The sequence below is a fragment of the Agelaius phoeniceus genome, chromosome 14 (assembly GCF_051311805.1).
Source record: "Agelaius phoeniceus isolate bAgePho1 chromosome 14, bAgePho1.hap1, whole genome shotgun sequence".
Classification (NCBI taxonomy): domain Eukaryota; kingdom Metazoa; phylum Chordata; class Aves; order Passeriformes; family Icteridae; genus Agelaius; species Agelaius phoeniceus.
The window spans coordinates 14,526,613-14,543,919 of NC_135278.1; the positions used below are offsets into that span (position 1 = coordinate 14,526,613).

Sequence of the window (17,307 nt, forward strand, 5' to 3'; positions counted from 1 at the left end):
GACAGAACTCTGCTTCCCTGCACCTCACTCAGATTCCTCTCAGGGTGAGAGATCCACCCCTGGGCATGAGCCTGTGTCCCGAACCAGAGCCCTTCTGGCTGTTTGTGCCTTCACAGCCCCTGCATGGTTCCTCAGCAGCCAGGGCAGTGGAGCCTGCCCACTGTGAGATGGAGGTGGCTGGACTGGGGACAGTCAGTGTGGCTGCTCACAGCTTCCCTGGTGCCCGTCCTTGCCCTGCCGGTGGCTGTGGGCTGCAGGCCCTGCATGCCCCGGCCCCTGAGGCGTCATGGCTGCACTGGGCAAAGGCCGCAGCACTCGCCCTCACCCCGCTCGTGAGCCTCGTGCAGGATGGGGAGAGCTGCTTTCACAACCTGGATGTGTTGTCACTCACATCCAGACATTTCCTGTTATCTAACCTCAGCCTTATCTTCCCCATTCGCAGCTTCCTCTTGAAGGAGGAGCAGCCCCTTCAAAACCGAGCTGTGTGCCCGGGCTGAGCCCCCAGCGCGCTCCTGCACGACCCCCGCTGAGCCCGCGCTGCCAGCCCGGCCTGACGCGGCTCTGCACGGCCCCGCCATGGTAGGTGCCAGGTCCCCGTCCTGCCCACAGAAGGGGGGCTGGGGACAGGGGAGGATGTGTCCTTTGGGCTTCATCCCAAAGGCCCGTGGGTGTTGGGACACCGAAAGGTGTGGGGTGTCCCTGTTCCTGGCAGTGAAGAAAGCTGTCCTCCCACCCTGTGTTACACCTTGAACTTTGAGGGGTCTTAATCCTGCTTGGGTTTGGGCTGCTTCCCTTCGGTTCTGGGGCTGTGTCTGCCTAAGCCAGAGGGGCTTTTTGGTGGCTCCTTTGAGGGATGAGGTAGCATTTGGCTGGGTGTGCTTGGGGAGGGCAGGCTCAGGGATGGAATGCCACTGATCCCAGCCAAGGAGCACTGTGCCCTGGCTCCTTGATGAAGATAAATTATGATTAGCAGTGATCTGTAGCCCTACTCAGCAGCTGGGTACGTGTCTGTGCTCCCTCAACTCACAAACGTGCTGCCTGTGAGCTGCTGGCAGTGGGAGATGTTGATCTAAATTAGTCATAGATGAGGCAGCTCACAGTGAGCACGGGAGGGTGTGGGATGGAGGAGGGTGTAAGCAGGGGGAGACCCTGTCCCAGCCGTGTGCAAGTGTGCTCTTCAGCTCCATTTCTCACTGTCCCCATGGTTTCAGTAGAGCAGATGAAAGTTTACTGCACTTACCCTCTTCCCCTCTTTGGGTATCTGGGGATGGGGACAGAGTCCAGTGTGCAGGGACTGGGGCTGTGGGGCTCAGGGGAGTGCAGGGGCTGTGGGAGCGTGTGAGGGTGACCTGAGGGCTATGGGGGATTATCAGGCCCTTCCTGAGGGCTTTGAAGCCAACCAGCATTTGTCTGGCAAAGCTCCTTGCAGTGTCCACTGCAGGGCTGGGGGCATAGGAAGGTCATATATGGAGCAGGACAGCATCCAGTGGAAGCCTGCCATGAGCAAAGCCTTATTTGTCTCAGTTATGACAAAGGCTTCCAGCTCCTAGGAGAAGCACAACCCAAGGTTTCAGCTGGCCAGGGGTTCACCAGACACTGTTGCCACAGATCTGTGGGGATTCTTGCTTTCAATTCAGGCTGTGATTTGTGTTTCACCAAGGGGAGAACAGAGATGACCTTTATTCCAGTTCAAATCCTGCAAAATAAATGCATGCCTTGAAATGGCTTCAGTCTGCATCCTAGGGCTCTGCTACTCAGCATGTGAAAACCACACAGCCACACTTCCATGCACGCTGTTATTAGGTTTAGAGTTGAATCTATCCAGTAATCTTATTTTTCATTTATTTTCATTACAAGTTCGAGAACAGTCTGACAGCCCTGCAAAAATACCTGAGTGATGATGTGCAGCCTGGAGGGGACATTTTGTGAATTTGGTAAGGGACTGACTTAAGAATGCGGGAAGAAAAATTCTTTCTCTTTGGCCTTCAGAGTATGCAGTAGATTACTCAGTTTTATAACACTGAACTTTTACTGGGGAATACCCACTTTAGCTTGAAACCAGAAGCTCTGACAATGACAAATCCATTCACATCAGATATGATCTCTACGGGTAGAGTTGCAAGTTCCATTCCCACCTGCTGATAGAATTATCTCCATTGTGTCCCCACCCCTTATCTGTCCCTCACAGCAACATTTTAAGTGGCTGTTTTTCCCCTCAGAAAGCCACAGCGGGGGGATTATTTTAAGCTTCAATTGCAGAAGCAGTGCTGCCTTGTTTTCTTCTTCCCCCTCCAAGGCCATATCTGCCCCTGTTAGACATCAGCACTGAGATGAAGGCAATCTGGTCACTGATACCCGTGGAAGAGCCTGCTCAGTCTTTCTCTAGTGGCTTCCCCACATTTTGGTATGGATAGAGTCCTTTGGGGAATCACAGGTTCACATGAACTCCAGTAGGCTGATCTTAAATCAGCTCATTAACATAGTTTTCTTATCTTCATGAAGTGCATATGCTGATTTTATCCATTGCCACATAGTTTTATCTGCCGTGGCTGAACTGCATTTGGAATGAGGAGGCAGAGCACAGAACTGGTCACTATCTGCATTGCACCCAAGGCAAAGGTGGAGACAGGGGAATGCCAGAATTGCAAAGCCTGGATAGTGACTCAGTCTAGAAACAGATTTTACCTTTAAAGCTGTTGCTGTTTTCTTGCTCTTAAGTCTTACTGCGCTCTCTTTTGGTTTTGAAGAACATGTATTTGCTATGCTTTCACCTGAAAAAACCTTTTCCTTTCCAGGTTTGTTTCTGTATGTGATATTAGATGGAATCCTATGATCATCTGTGTAAAATACAGTCACAGAAGGTGGAAATGGTTGATGAATTGCCCACTGCATGACACTGTTAATATACTTAATCTAATTCTACTTTAGTGTCTTTAATGGTCTACCTTAAAAATATAATTACAAATATTTTAGTCTTTATTTTGATACTAAAAATAGCATGACTACTTTCTCACAAACTGGTGATACTGGTCATGTGAAATTAAAATCTCTGGACTGTAAGAAAGCTAAAACACCATGCTAAAAACTCAGCTATATCTGGACATGTCCACAAAAAGTATGAATGACATAAACAGCATTGTGCTGAATGGGTGTGAGACTTAGGAGCCAGTATGGATTTTTCTGGGAGAGTTGTATAGTATCAGAATTTCAAATCTCTTTTTAGACTGATTTTGCAAACAGTCAGCATCTGAGAAGGACACAGAACAGAGTAATACTGTGCAACATATTCTCTTGTGTATGTTTTGTTATTTAGTTTTCTTTAGGTGCATTTCTGCATTTCCTGCACACTCCTGGTAAAATAACAAGGGAATAACAGTATATTGGTGCAAGAAGTGTGCGTGTGTGTGTGTGAATATGATGTTCACCCTTAAAGGCTGGATTATGCCAGTGTTTGGAGGTGGAAGGCTCCACTTATTGCAGGAAAGGCTTTCTGTGTTCGCTAGAAATGAAGCAGAAGGGGGCTCATTTGTCAACGGAAGAGAAAGTTTCACTTCACTTCTGAAGAAGTTCATTGTTTCCCTTTGTGGAGCTTGGTTTTCTTTCAGCATCATAATCTTTATAGTATTCTGCCAAATGGAGGAGCCTCCAACAGAGTCAGTGATTAACCCCTATGTGCATGCCCAGGAGCAGAGTTGTACTTCTGACTTCTGAATTAATAGAGTGGATATTTTCCTCAGCAGCAGAAGGCAGTGTCTGCTGGTGTGGTTCTCTCTCACCCAAAAAGAGTGCAGGAGGGGGAAATATAGGACGATAGACGATGCTTTTTTGCTAACTGGAAAAAGCCTGTGAAGTTAACAACAGCTGCTGTGCTTCTCTTCCCTCTGTGTGCCCAGGCTGGCATCCGGCGAGGCCACCGTGACCCCGGGAGCTGCAGTGTGGCACTGCGTGTATTTGACAAGCTGAGTCCGACACTCAGTGTGCAGAGTGTCAGTTTGTCAAATACCCCAAGTGAGGCACTGCTGAGCAACGCGACGCCGAGGGTGCAGCCCTTCCCTCCTGCTCTGGCAGGAGCCTTCCCCTCCAGGCTCGGCATTTCTCCAGAAAGCCACCGAGGTACTGAGCAGCCCATCTCATTGTTCCAGAACACCTGAAGGATCCTGTGCGGCCAGGTTTCCCTTCCACCCCGGTTTTGGAAGTATCTGTTGGGGTATCCGTCCCAACAGTAAATCAGAGCAGAAGTGGTGCTGGTGCAACTTCTCTGCACGGTGAAGACAGGGAATTGTGCCCCGGGTCCTTGTTATTTGCATCCAAATACAATGCTGTTCTCTTACACAGCATTAACTAGCCAGCTGTAAATTAAGCTCAGTTAACAAGGATCCTGGCAACTATAATCACAACATCATGGCTAAAGGCAGCATTATCCATAATAAAGAATCTTGCCTTTGCACATGTAGTAATCATTTTATATGGAGTACAAACTAATGAGGCTGCTCATTAACTTCCCTCTGGCCCATTAGCCTGTGAAAAATGCATGTTGGTTCAAGCTGTTTTAAATTAGGCCATGGAGTCCATTGCCCCTCCTGGGAGCCTTGCTGTTTGGAGAAGACTTCTTGTTTTTGCATGGTTATTCCTAGTCAGCACTTGCAGCCAGGTTGCTTATCTGCTATTTAATTAAAGTAATTCCCTCCAAATCATCCCACTTGAAGATGTAACGGTTGCTAAGTGTTTTCAGTAACTGACTTGTAGCATTGTAGATATGTCATGGTGGGGGAATGACAGGGGCAGCATCCAGCCCAATTTGACAAATCAAACTCTCTGAAAGCATTTGACAAGGAAAACTCAAGAATAAAATAAAATCCCAAGACTCTACTGACTAGTTTTAGGACAGTACCACCAGAAAAATTTTGCAATATTTGAGAGTATTAATAAACTTGAATACTAAGCTTTTGGGCTTTTTATTGCGACTATTCCTTAGTAAATATTTTGAAGAAGCCGGAGTTTGTACTAAGCTGGAACCTATGAATATATAATTGCCTAAGCAAATTGTGTTCTGCTTTTTGAATAGCTTGTGCACTTCTGGACAAACATGGTCCACAAGTGGTCAGAAATGGCCCTACTCCTTGTGACTCACACTCCCATGGTCACTCTCAAGCACCTCCTCATGACTCACAGACATCACTCTGATCTTTATCACTGAGGTTAGCTTCAAAAGAGAGCAAGGTCTAAGATTTCAGGCTTTGCTTTGTCCCCAGTGACTCCTCCATGAAGCACACAGCCATGTCAGCCCCAAGTCCTGCTGTCATTCAAACCTTAAGATGTCAACAGACCCAACCTCCTTTGCACCACAGCTGGCCAAGGGTTTGTTATGCCCTTCATTCTTGTTTTCTCATAGATTTGCAATATTTGCTTCCAGTAGTTTACCCTCTGCTTTTTAGATAATTCTTCCCTTCAGCTCCCAGATCCTTCCAGATGACTGGGGTGAAGGGGAAGAAAGTAAACCCCTTCCTCTTTTACAAGAACAAGCATCAAATTACAGTGGTACAAATTTCTCTGTGACTTCATCTCCCACCTCCCTGCTCTGAAGTATGGTACAAACCCAGCAGTTGTAAAAGCCAACGGGTCCCCTCCATGGAACAAGCACTGCAAGGGGAACTGCAAGTCTCATGACACTGTGCTGGACACTTGTGTTAGTGTTTTTGGGGGGCAGCGTCCTTACAGGGCAGAAGTTGAGCTTTTCCTTCCGTTCTGGAGCAGAGCTCAGCAGATGAGCACAGTGCAAGGAAAGGAGAAGTTTTCTGCAGAACTCCCTGTGGCTTTCAGAAGAAAAATGTTCTATTGCCAACAGGTTTTACTAGAAACATGGAAAACATGCAAAAAGTAAAATACAGAAATAATCACACACTTGTTATCCAGGGAAAAACACCTCAGCACTGGAGACAGGCTTCTAATGTTCCCACTCTTCTGTTACTTGTGACCAAAGTCCTGTCGCTGCCCTAACTAGAGGAGTGACAGCATGGAGTACATGGGGGCTGGTCCATCTGGGTCCATCTGCTCCCCCTTCCTTAACTCCTGTTGCCTTCTTCCTCTGTATCTTCTCCCAGGCTTCATGTCTTCTGAGGAGGGTATCTAGACCTTATCAGAGCAGATCAGTGCTGGGAGGAATCACAAGATGGAAAAAACCATGGTGTTACATAGTCAATGAGTGAACCTGGAGCTCAGAGCTTTAAACAGCAGGAAAACTTGCACAAAATACCAAGCTAATTGAAAATGAATGAGGATGATATTTGGGGGGGGGGGGGGGGGGAGGAAGGAGAGTGCCATGTCATGTGTTTTGGGCCTAGATTTGCTGAGGTAAGGATGGGGAAGCTGAGAAATTTTCAGTTCCCTTCTCACCCAGTATTGACCTTGCACCATATGCTACTGCCCTGCATGAGCATGGCTGCAGCTCTCCATTCCCCTCAACTCCTTTGTTCTGCACCACCCCTGGAACTGCTGATGCCAGCAGCTTCTGCAGCATGAGGTCTTCAGGGCTGGCTGCCATGAGTCCCACAGGGACAGACTGGATCCTGTCTGCCTCCCTGGAGTGCAGCCTGACAGCCAGCACAGCCCTCCCTGCATGGCTGTCACCATGCTTGTGAAGCCCTCACAATATAGGCAGGAGATTTTTTTTCTCTGATCTTTCCCAGCTCACATCCTGCAGTTCAGAACTGTCAAGGTCAAAGTGTGGCTCTACACAGCACTTAGGCCACAAACAGCAAAGTGACCCTGCTGTTAGGCTGCTGACCCAAACAGAGATGATTCATGGCAGCAGAGATGAGCCTTGTGGGTGAAGTCAGGGCCAAGCAGGAGGGTGTGTGTGACTTGAGCTCAGCTGCTTCCCCATGCTTTCCTTGCTGCACCCACTGATATAAAAAAGCCAGTAATTCTTACAAACTTGGTTTGCTAAAGCCAGGAGGCATTCCTCCTCCCTGCCAAGTCCCTGGAGGACAAAGGGATGCTGGCTGGAGGCACAGACAGAGAGGACAGAACTGACAGCAGCACTGCCATCCAGGCAAGATGCAAACAATTAACAGTGACAAGGCAAATCAGGCTGCTGAGTGACAGTGTACTGTAGGGAATGCACTGCAGCTGAAGGCAGGATTTGCATCCATGTTGCACAACAGGTCAGCATTAGTAATCATACAGATTGACTTACATCCCCCAGAGTAAACTGGTGTCAGCCTGTTGTATTCAGAGAGATCCCTTAATCATTATCCAAATGCCTCAAATTTCTATTTTATCATGCCTCTGGTCCCTATACTGTAAAAATTAAATGCCAGCATTTCCTTCAACATCAGTTCTTGTTTTCCAGGAGAAAACTAGTGGGTGACAGTTCAGAAACTCATTCCCTCTCTCTCTGAGCACTGAGCTCCAGTCTGATAGCAAAAATGGCATTCCTGGGACATCAGCCTCCCCTCTGTGGTCCCTTTACCATGCTGAAAAAAAAAAAAAAGACTCAAGCACAGGCAACAGGCAAGATGTAATGTACGACCAGTATTTGCTGAACTGCAAAAGCCAGAGGATCTCCATTTCCAGCACAATCCTGGTTCCTTGCAGCCTGGGATGTCTTAACAGGAACATTGGAGAGTACACCTTGCTAGTGTTACTGACTGGCAGCATTGCACCAACTACTCCTGGATTTACAGGCTAAAGAATTTCATGTTCTCACTCCTTTAGATCCTTTCTTCCTGCCCTGGGTCCTTCAGGTTGCTCAGAAACAACTTGCTCTATAGAAGTGGGTAGGCAAAGAGTTGGCTGGGGGTTTCTGCTCCTGCAGGCAGGGCCTGGTCTGCCAAAGACCAAAAGGTTATGCAGCTCCTCTGGGTTAAAGCAAACAGTGAGAGCAGAACAGAGGGACAACAGGAGGAAGAGTTTCCTTCTGCTGAGTTCACTATTCAGTACCTGCAGCCCTGCATGGCTGCTTATGTGGAAAAGCTGGCACTTTACAAAATTCCTTCTGTTTCATATTGAGATTCCATTGCAGTCACAAGGTTCTCATACTCAGGGCTTTTCCTGCCTTTCATGGTGGTCTTTTCAGGGCTAGAGTGCGTTTCCTCCTGTAGGCACTTAACAGGGACTTCCACCTCAGGGTGCAGCAGGGCGACATCTGCAGTTCTGCGGCTGGGACAGAGAGACACGAGTGAGAGGGACAACTAAAGCAGATGGCACTTCATTTACACCTTGGAGACAAGATCTACCACATAATCTGTGGATCAGCAAAATTCATACTATTCTATTCAGGGTCTGGGGGGCTCTGAAAGACGCTAGAAAGTGATGTTAAAAGAATTACACAAAAAGAAGCACTGGTTAATAGTGGTACTATAAACTCTCGTGGCATTATCATGTTATACTCTAAAGTTACCAGCAGACAGTCCAGTCTTTGGAAAATAAATACCAGGATTATTTGGGAAAATTTGCTACAGATGGCTATGGTGTGTGTCTGAGTAGGAAAGCAGTATGAAGGTGTTGAAGACTGAGATGAGGACAGGGCAGAAGATGTGTTTGTATAATCATATGCTAACAGGAACTCTGCAAAGTAATACTTGGCCAAGCACTAGGACATGTTTCTTATAGAGAAAGGCAAGTGTAGAGGGAACTTAAAGGAAGAGCTGAAAATTTATGTCTTTTGCTTTCCTAAATAATGGCAAGAACTTCCCACAGAGAACAGCTTTCCCATGGCATGTGACAGGCACAGCAAAGCACCCAGAGTATCTTTCAGTTTTTCTACCATATTAAAGAACAGTCTGAGTATCTCCTGTGACCATGTGTTAAGTCCTCATGTTGCTAACTAAACTGCCAAGGTCTTCAGATCCTCCCCCTGTAAGATAAAAAAATCTTTGCTTTTCCCTGAGCAAACAGGCTTTTTAGGAACAGATACCAGTACAGTGCCCTCAGTCTTAATGCCCCAAGTAGAAAATTGTACTCACAAAGCAACTTCATAGAGAGGTTCTGAAAAAAAAAAAAAGAATTTAAGATATGCATCAACTTGTTTTATGTGTCATAGAACAAAACGTTTTGGGGAATAACCCTCCCATAGGCTTCTCTCTGGAAGGGATCAGCCGGGGATGGGAGAGACGGGGATGGGAGAGATGGGGATGGGAGCAATGGGGATGGGACAGTCCCTCCCATCCGTCACCTCGGACCGGGCCCTCCACTGCCCACCCATCCCCTCCTCCGGGGCTGTCCCCACCGCCCGGCCCGGCTGTGTTTGTCGCTGCTCACCGTCCTTCCTCCGCCGCCGCCGCCAGCAGCCCAGCGCCGCCGCCAGCAGCGCGCCCAGCGCGGCGCCGCCCAGCGCGGCCGGCAGCCCGTACAGCAGCGGGGACGGTGCGAGCCGCGGGGAACCTGCGGGAGGGGGGAAGAGCGGGTTTGTCTTTACAAACAAGCCGTGGGTGTGCTGGTGGATAAAAGCAGCACTGGGAGATAGAAGAAACAATGGGAAGGATTCCGCTGATTGATGAATGGAAAATGATATTTGCTTTTACTAATAAACTGTAGGTTTGCTGATAAATGAAATTAGACGTTGAAAGATGACAGAAACAATGGGGAAGAAAAAACCCTAAGTTCCATAAGAATTAAAAATTAAAAGGGAGGGTTATACATCAGAGGGGAATCTTTAGTATCAGGCGTATGGGGCAGTCTGTACCTCTCAAGTACCGCAGCCAATGGGGAAAGAGAGAAGGGAAATGTGGCCGGGAAATTGGGATAAAAAGGAGGCTGCATCCTCCAAAATATCTGAGAGATCCCAGGGGAATGCCCCATGGCCTCTCCCTTTATTCGAATAAAGTAAAAGGACTCCTCTGTCTCCTTTTTGGACATAAACCTCTGGTGTTTGTGGATTAACTTTCCTAACGAGGGGACAGCGCTGTCACCGCGGCCGGGGGACACGGGGGCCGGCAGCCGCCACTCCCCCCCTGCTTTGGACGGCCTTTAAATCCTAACCGAGAAGGGGCCGACGCCACCTGCGGGTTCAGCCACTTGCCGGCAGTCACCGAATGCCGGGATGGTTCCGTTTGGAAGGGATCTTAAAGGGATCATCTCGTTCCACACCCTGTCGTGGGCAGGGACACCTTCCACCAACCAGGTTGCTCCAAGCGCCGTCTAACCCGGCCTTGGACACTTCCAGGGATGGGGCATCCCTGCGTGAAAACAAACAGCCAACTTCAGGCTGCAGACACCCCCACCAACAGGCGTGTGGGCGGGAGTCAGGAGTGCAGCTCCTGCCTGGATAATGCCTGGCATTTGGCATGCCAGGGTTTGTTCCCTGCAGTCGGTGGCTTTAAGTAAGTTACTGCTAGATGTAAACAGCATTAGACATGCAAAACAAAGCAACTATAGATTTCTTATTGTTATCTCATAGACGCCAAAATTTTAAAAGTATGTGTTGCATGAATTTATCAGGTCACAGTGAATCAATCTACAAAAGCATTTCAAATTTAAAAAAGAGAGTCAATCACAAGTAGATGACAGATAGAAATAACTAAACAGTTTTTTCAAGAGCTAGAGCATCACTGAGTAACTCAAAGCCTTGTTGAAGACTAGATTGCTAATTTTGTTAGTAATTGAAATTATTGCTCTGTGTCTCCCTTGTCTGCTTGGATTTTTGCATTGAACCCTGCAAAAATCCTTGTCAGCTGTGTTTGTATCTGCCACAAGCACAGCAGCCAGATGTGGAGCTGGTCTGGGATGATGTTTGCCACCCTGCCCTTGCCAGTGCAAATCTGGTGTTTTCCAGCATGAGACTCCACTCACCTATGTCTGTGAAAGGCCCCACTGGAGCAGCATCCATCCTGGAGACCCGTGTGGCTGGGACTGGATCTGTCAGTGGAGAATGGTGGATGCATTGCAGCCCCACTGGGCATCAGGAAAATGGGGTCTGCTCTGCCAGCCTAGATTCACCTGTTATCCTTTACCAGCAGGCCTGGGGCAGCATTTGGCCCTCATCTCCCCCTCCCTGAACTTTGCCCCAGGTTCCCGGCAGCCCTGGCTGATATGATGCATGGCCTGGGAATGCTTTGGCTTTGCCCTGCTGGCACTTCCCCAGATTCCCAGAGGACACCTTCACTCTCTCTCTCCTATGGTGACTCCCTGGCTGGCCCTGCCACCAGTTGCACCATAAACTTCCTGAGGTGTAGAGGCCTGAGCCAAGTCTCTTGCCCCAGGGGACCTCCTTCAGAAGCTCTGCAGCCTCAACAGTTCTGGTCCCAGAGGGACACAGAAATCATTTTCTTGTCCCCTCCCATCATCAGGCACATTCTCAAGTAGGGGTGCCAGCCTCTGGTGGTACCTCTCCGGGTAACAATCAAGACACAATTCATACTCAGTATAGGTGTCTGGTCTGGCTGTGGAAGAGCAAACTCCCTGCCTTGGTCTTCTCCTGCCACAGAGGTGAATAACCCAGGCCTGGGCACTCACCTGTCACTGTGTGCTCCATGTCACTATTGTCTTCCTGACCGGTGGTTGAGTGGTGTCCCCCCGTGGTTCCCACATCCCTCTGCAGGGCTGCTGTTGTTGTGGGCACATCTGCAAGGTGAGGGGGAGGAGAGTCTTACACAGGGGCCTGACCACCATGGTGATGCTGCTGTGGTACAGAATTCCCCACGGGGGGGGGAGCAGGAGGAAGCAGCCCCGTCCCAGCTGACAGGAGGGGGATGCTGTGCCAGCAGCGTGGGGCAGCAGCTGCAGCACTGAGCCCGTTCCTGTGCTGCTGCCTCCAGGCTGGGACTGCTGGGGAAAGCACCCAGGGCTTCAGCCAGAGCTCGGTGCCTGGGAGCTCAGCAGGCTCTGCCTCTTTCCCAGGCCACTGGGAGGTGCCTGTGCTTGGCTCTGCCCTCAGGGGCTTCACAGCTCTGCTGATCCAGTCACCAGCCAAGGAGAGCTGCAGGTTTTGCACCAGGCACCCATCATGGAATTGATTGGATCGAAAAAGGCCTCTGCAGCCATTGAGTCCAAGCTGTCACACTCTGTCCTGCAGAGCCTGGAGGTGCCAGAGCCTGGAATGAAGTGCAGTGTGTCTGCCTGAGACACGCAGCTGGTGATGGGGAGCAAAGGCCAGCTTGGTTTGCTCTGCCACTGAGTTACCACTCCCTTGTTCCTGCTTCTCCAAATAAAGCCCCGACTCCTTGTCTAAACTTGCTGAATTGCAATGGGCAGCATTACAGAGTCAGGGAGAACTTCAAAAAACCCACAGAGGAATAAATAAATGAATGTTTGAAGTAGAAATCTGGTTTTGCATCAGAAAAGAGCAGTTCCTCAAAGAGGAGGAAATTGAAGCGAGGAAATGCAGAAGGACGCAGGCTGGAGGCAGCGGGCAGGGCTGTGTCAGGGTGCCGAAGGCGTTCGGCATTTCCTCCTTGCCGGGCAGGGCAGGAGGATGCGGTTCCCGGGCCCCTGTGCAGAGGGTTTGCGCTGCCCGGCACTCACCTGTGACCGTCAGGCGCACGGCATCGCTGCGCTGCACGGCGCCGGCCCCGGCCCTGTTGTGCGCCTCGCAGAAGTACGTGCCGCTGTCCGAGGGCCGCAGGCTGGGCCAGGCCAGCTCGGCCCCGCTGCTCAGGGGCTCGGCCGTGCCCGCCGGGCCGCGGCGGAACCAGCGGTAGCTGATGGGAGGGGAGCCGCCGGCCTCGCAGCTCAGGCTGGTGCTGGCTCCGGCCGGCAGCGTCAGCCCCGGCTCCGCTGCTCTGATGATGGGCTTGGTGGCTGCCACTGCAACACAGAGCACAGGGGCCCGGGTCACGGAGCCCTGCCTGGGCTGGGCACGGTCCCCCTGCCGCAGCAGCTCTCGCTTCCCAGGAGGAAGGGTTTAGCTCGGCTTTAGCATCGCCTCCCTGCACAGGATGAGCTCAGGTAACCTGTGTGTTAATCCAGGTTACACCAGCTGTGCCACTGTCACAGACATCTTTTATGAAAAATCTTTTTTTTAGGATTTTTCCTCTTGAGAAGCCGAGAGGCCTCAAGAACAAATTGTAAACATTGATTTTCTGCTGCTGTGGAATGCAACAAGTAGATCTTTGATTTGCTTATGTTAGATGTTGCTAATTAATGGCAAATCGCAGCCCAGCTAGCTCAGACAGAGAGTCCAAGACAGAGCCTTTGTTATCATTCCTTCCTATTCTATTCTTAACTAGCCTTCTGATGATAGCCTTTCTTCTATTCTTTTAGTATAGTTTTAATCTAATATAGATCATAAAATAAAAAATCACACCTTCTAAAACATTGAGTCAAATCCTTGTCTCTTCCCTCAACCTGAGACCCCTGTAAACACCATCACAGTGCCACCATTGCTGCAGCCCTTTCACAAAGTCCTGTTCTCTGGGGTGGGTGGCCCCCTTGCAGAAAGAGATTTTTCTAGCACACCTTGAGGATGCTCGGGAAGGGGAGAGGGCAGACTTGGCTCACGCAACACCCACCTGCTACAAGAGCCACAGAGATATTGGCTGCCTGCACAGAACCAGACCTGGATATTATCTCAGACATTATGGGCTCAACTGGCCCATCAATAGATCCAGCTTGGCCTGCACACTAACTGGCTCTCTTCCCCAGTTCATTCCTACACCTCCATGTGTTGGGAAGGTTAACCAACACAGCAAGGGAGGCAGATGCTTCAACCCCCAACCTTGTGTGGTGTGAAAGACTATTCATACCAATGCTGGTTCCCCTACCTTCTTTTGGTTTAAACTGCCTGCACAAGAGCAGGATTCTACTGCTGGATTTACCTTTGACAACTTTAACTATAGTGGTCACCTCTCTTGTTATCAATCTGTCATCTCTGGACCTCCAGATGATTTGACAAGTGTAGTGTCCACTGTCAGGCATTTCAAGGTTCTGAATGAGCAGTGAGGCATCCCCTGGGTTGTGCTTTGGGACGCTGACTCGGCCTCGGAATTTGGAGAGCAGGACGTGGTCACCAGTGTTGTCCCTTCGGAAGATGGTGGAGGTGCTGGAGTCCTGCTCCACGCTCCAGCTGAGCGTTTGCTGGGTGAAATCTTCTGTGGGCACATAGGTGCACGGTAGAGTGGTGGATGCCATCCATGTGCCCGTGACCTGGTGGACACTAGACAGATCCAGGAAGGCTGCAAGGAACAGCAGTGGAAGGGAAGAAATGAGAATGCAGCAGAGGAGGGAAACGTCCTCCGGAGAGACAGGACTCACCGGGCAGTAGTGCCAGCACTTGGCTAGGTCTCAGATGTGCTGTACACCACAGCACACAGCCAGCCCACGTCATCAGACATGGGGAAGTGAACATCTGCCTTGACCTCATGGCTATTTTTATTGAGTTTCTCTCTGGGCACTTGCCAATTCTTAATTCTTTCTCGGTACAGACAGTCTCCTTGTGGGCAGGAACATTTAGGGGTATTCCCTGCAGTACTGAGCCTGGAATAGGAATGGTGGACCAAAACCTATCCTTTTGCTTTAGCCTTGGAAAACTTCAGACCTGACCTAGATCAGCACCCTGCCAAGTGTTCAGGTAGGCACAGGAGAAGAGTAGGCAGATTTTCTCCACACATTCTCCCAATTTCTCCAACTGCCTGTCCATGGATCCCACATCTCTGGGACGTGCCTCTTGTAAGTAGCAAATCACCCGAATTTCCTTTGACTTGGCTCATGTCTCCCAATACCCCTTATTCTTCTCCCCTTTCCCCTCCCGGAAAAGACATTGGTTAAATTCAACAGCTTTAGCTCTCTAGAAGTTGGTTGAGAGGCAGATCCCAGTAATCTGCAAAGCTGGGTTTTTTATGAAGAAATAGGGACTATATTTCAACCCGATTTTCTAAATGTCAGGAGCAATCCTGTGCTTTGGTATACAACGTGTAAGAGCACTTTTCTCCCATTTCCCAAAACTATTCTTCTGCTGCTGCCAGTGTCATACATGCCCTGAGAAAGGATATATTCAGTCGGGGGATTAGGAACTGAAGCCAAGGTCCCAGTCCCAGCTTTCCTGATGCAACCAGAGAGTCATTAGGCAGGAGAGACCAAGGGGAATCAAATGTGCCAGCACCTGGTTCACAGCTCTTCTTCTTCCCAGGGCCATGCTAACAGAGCAATGAGGATGAGTTATTAAATTTAGAATGCATATTCCAGCTTCACCAAGACTATTTTGAGAGCTGGACACCAGAGTGGGTCCCTGCTAAAGGTCCCAAAAAGCTGTTTTTGCTCTTGCCTTGGGGCAGGGAAGCTGACTTGCCCAATACTGCCCCATTTGCTACACTCTTGAAAGCACCTCATTGTATCTGATGCCAAAGGAGACTCTCATGAATTCTCAGGCTCTGTGGTTAATACAATAAGCTAAAGACTTCCTAATTGACTTGTCAATTAAAAAAAAAAAGCTATAATTTAAAAGATTTTTGCTATACTCTTAGTACTCTGATTTTTTTTCTTATACATGGAAGCATTTACTCACCGTTGCAGCTGATGAAAGTCATCACAAACACCACAATCCATCCAACTTCTCCCATTCTCCCAGAAGTGCAGGTCTGTCCTCCTTTCCCCAAGAGACTCCCACCCTCCAGGGACCAGACTGCAAGTGAAGAACACTTCCCTTTATTCTGTTCTTTTTCATCTAGGATCCTCTTTCTGAAACATCACGAGTCCATCTGAGTTAGGTGAAGGGTGAAGGAAGGAGAAAGGCTCTATGGATCTTTCCAGTCCCATTCCCTGTCCCCATCATCTTCTCTTGATGCACCAGGACCCAGCTGCCTTTCTGAGCTGCAAGTGCCCATTGCCAGGTCATGCTGAGCATCATAGACTCTCTCAGCTCCCATTTCTGCTGCAATAGTCCAGTTCATGGGCAAAAGTCGTGTTCTGAAAGCACACACTGTGTTTGCCAAGGAGGTGACTTCTGAGTGGCAGCCAAGGGGACATTCTGACTGTGCTCTGTAGGGTATCTTTAAAAGGACTTCCAAGAATTATCTAGGTGTGATACACAGGATTGATCTGTGCTTACTAATTATTACAGAAGGAGTTACAGAAAGATAAGAAACATGTATAAAAGCAAATCTAGTGACCTAGTGAATTCTGTAATAGGTGTTTAATAGTCAGTAGAGGAGCTTTTTGGGATTTATTCAATAGCCATGCCTTAGCACATGGTTCTAACAGCTGCATCAGGAAAACAGTATCTTTGAGCAGGAGGCAGATGTGTCTGAGGGACAGGGAGCTGTTTTCTACTGGAGCTGGGAGAGAAGGTAAATGGGATGGTTTTGCTACAGCCTCGTCCCATCACTACAAATACCTGTCTGCTGGGGCTGGAACATTCACCTTGCTGCTGAAGCCATCTCTGGAAATGCTGCTCCATGTCAGTGACAGCTTATTCCCTCTCTGCTAGGGTGATGAGAGCTGGAGATGATCTTCATTTTCCCAGAGTCAGTAGGGTAATGAGAGCTGGGTGGATCTCATTTCAGTCCCAGGCAGAGGCATGCCCACCCGTGGGACCCTTGCTGAGTGTGATTCCAAGTTCCACCCTGCTGATCTCTGTGGTGGAACTTGTCTGGAGCAAAAAGCCAAATGTTGTGCTACAGGACCTGGTGGAGCAAATTCATCCAGGGCTCTGAGAGCCACCACCAGCTGCCATCCTGCTGAGGAAGAAGATGGGGGCAGCCACACCCGTTCTTGCAGAATATGTCTATGTAAGACATTGAAACTTCATTTTTGCTGATTTTTCTTCTTTACATCTTTGCTGCAGCTGCCAGTGGGTACCAGTGCACGTGGCCTGGATCCATCTGCCCATGCCGCCCCTGAGAAGATTTTAGCAATGTTTGAGTCCTCCCTAAAAGCAAGCAAACAAACAAAAAACCACTTGTTAAAGTTGCTAGCTGTGTCACTCAAAGAGGGAAATGTGTCAACTTTCACAGAGATGATTAAGACTCAAATCTTTCCACACCCTGATGCATAACTAGCAGTAGAGCCTTGTTCCAGACAAACAGTCTCCTCCACAAAACAGTTTAAGGGAAGCTGGGTTTTTGGGAACACGCCCTGAAAGAAGTTGAAAACCCAAGCTAAAACTGCTGATAGGATTATTTTTTGAACAGGACATGCAAGACTTCCTGAGGCTCTAATTATGCAGGATTAAAAAAAAAAGGTTATTTAACTAAAGCAGAGATGAATAACTGTAGTTCCCCAAATGTGATGTACATAACATCTTTCTCTCCCTGGACACAGACACAGCTCCCTGAGTCACACAATCAGCCCATTTCTTCCTTACTGAAAGGACTCCTCAGAGTTTTGTATCTGAGCACAAGCAGAAAAGCCTTCAATGTCTCAGACATGCTGGCT

At 49.0% G+C, this 17,307-nt stretch overlaps 1 protein-coding gene and 1 long non-coding RNA gene across 2 annotated transcripts; one reads left to right on the plus strand and one right to left on the minus strand.

Annotated features, from left to right (window-relative positions):
- Positions 1-450: 450 nt before the first annotated feature.
- LOC129125780 (uncharacterized) lies at positions 451-4,942 on the plus strand. The gene is made up of 3 exons (XR_008534996.2): positions 451-579; positions 1,858-1,934; positions 3,894-4,942. It is a non-coding gene; the product is annotated as an uncharacterized LOC129125780 (long non-coding RNA).
- An 868-nt stretch (positions 4,943-5,810) lies between these two features.
- On the minus strand, positions 5,811-15,587 carry LOC129126011 (V-set and immunoglobulin domain-containing protein 4-like). Its single transcript, XM_054641730.2, has 8 exons — positions 15,440-15,587; positions 13,755-14,111; positions 12,463-12,744; positions 11,455-11,562; positions 10,792-10,857; positions 9,262-9,384; positions 8,967-8,988; positions 5,811-8,160 (listed from the first exon to the last, which is right to left on the minus strand). Exons 1-8 carry the CDS (start codon positions 15,492-15,494, stop codon positions 7,983-7,985), a joined length of 1,191 nt encoding a protein of 396 aa, XP_054497705.2. The 5' UTR covers positions 15,495-15,587; the 3' UTR covers positions 5,811-7,982.
- Positions 15,588-17,307: the final 1,720 nt, after the last annotated feature.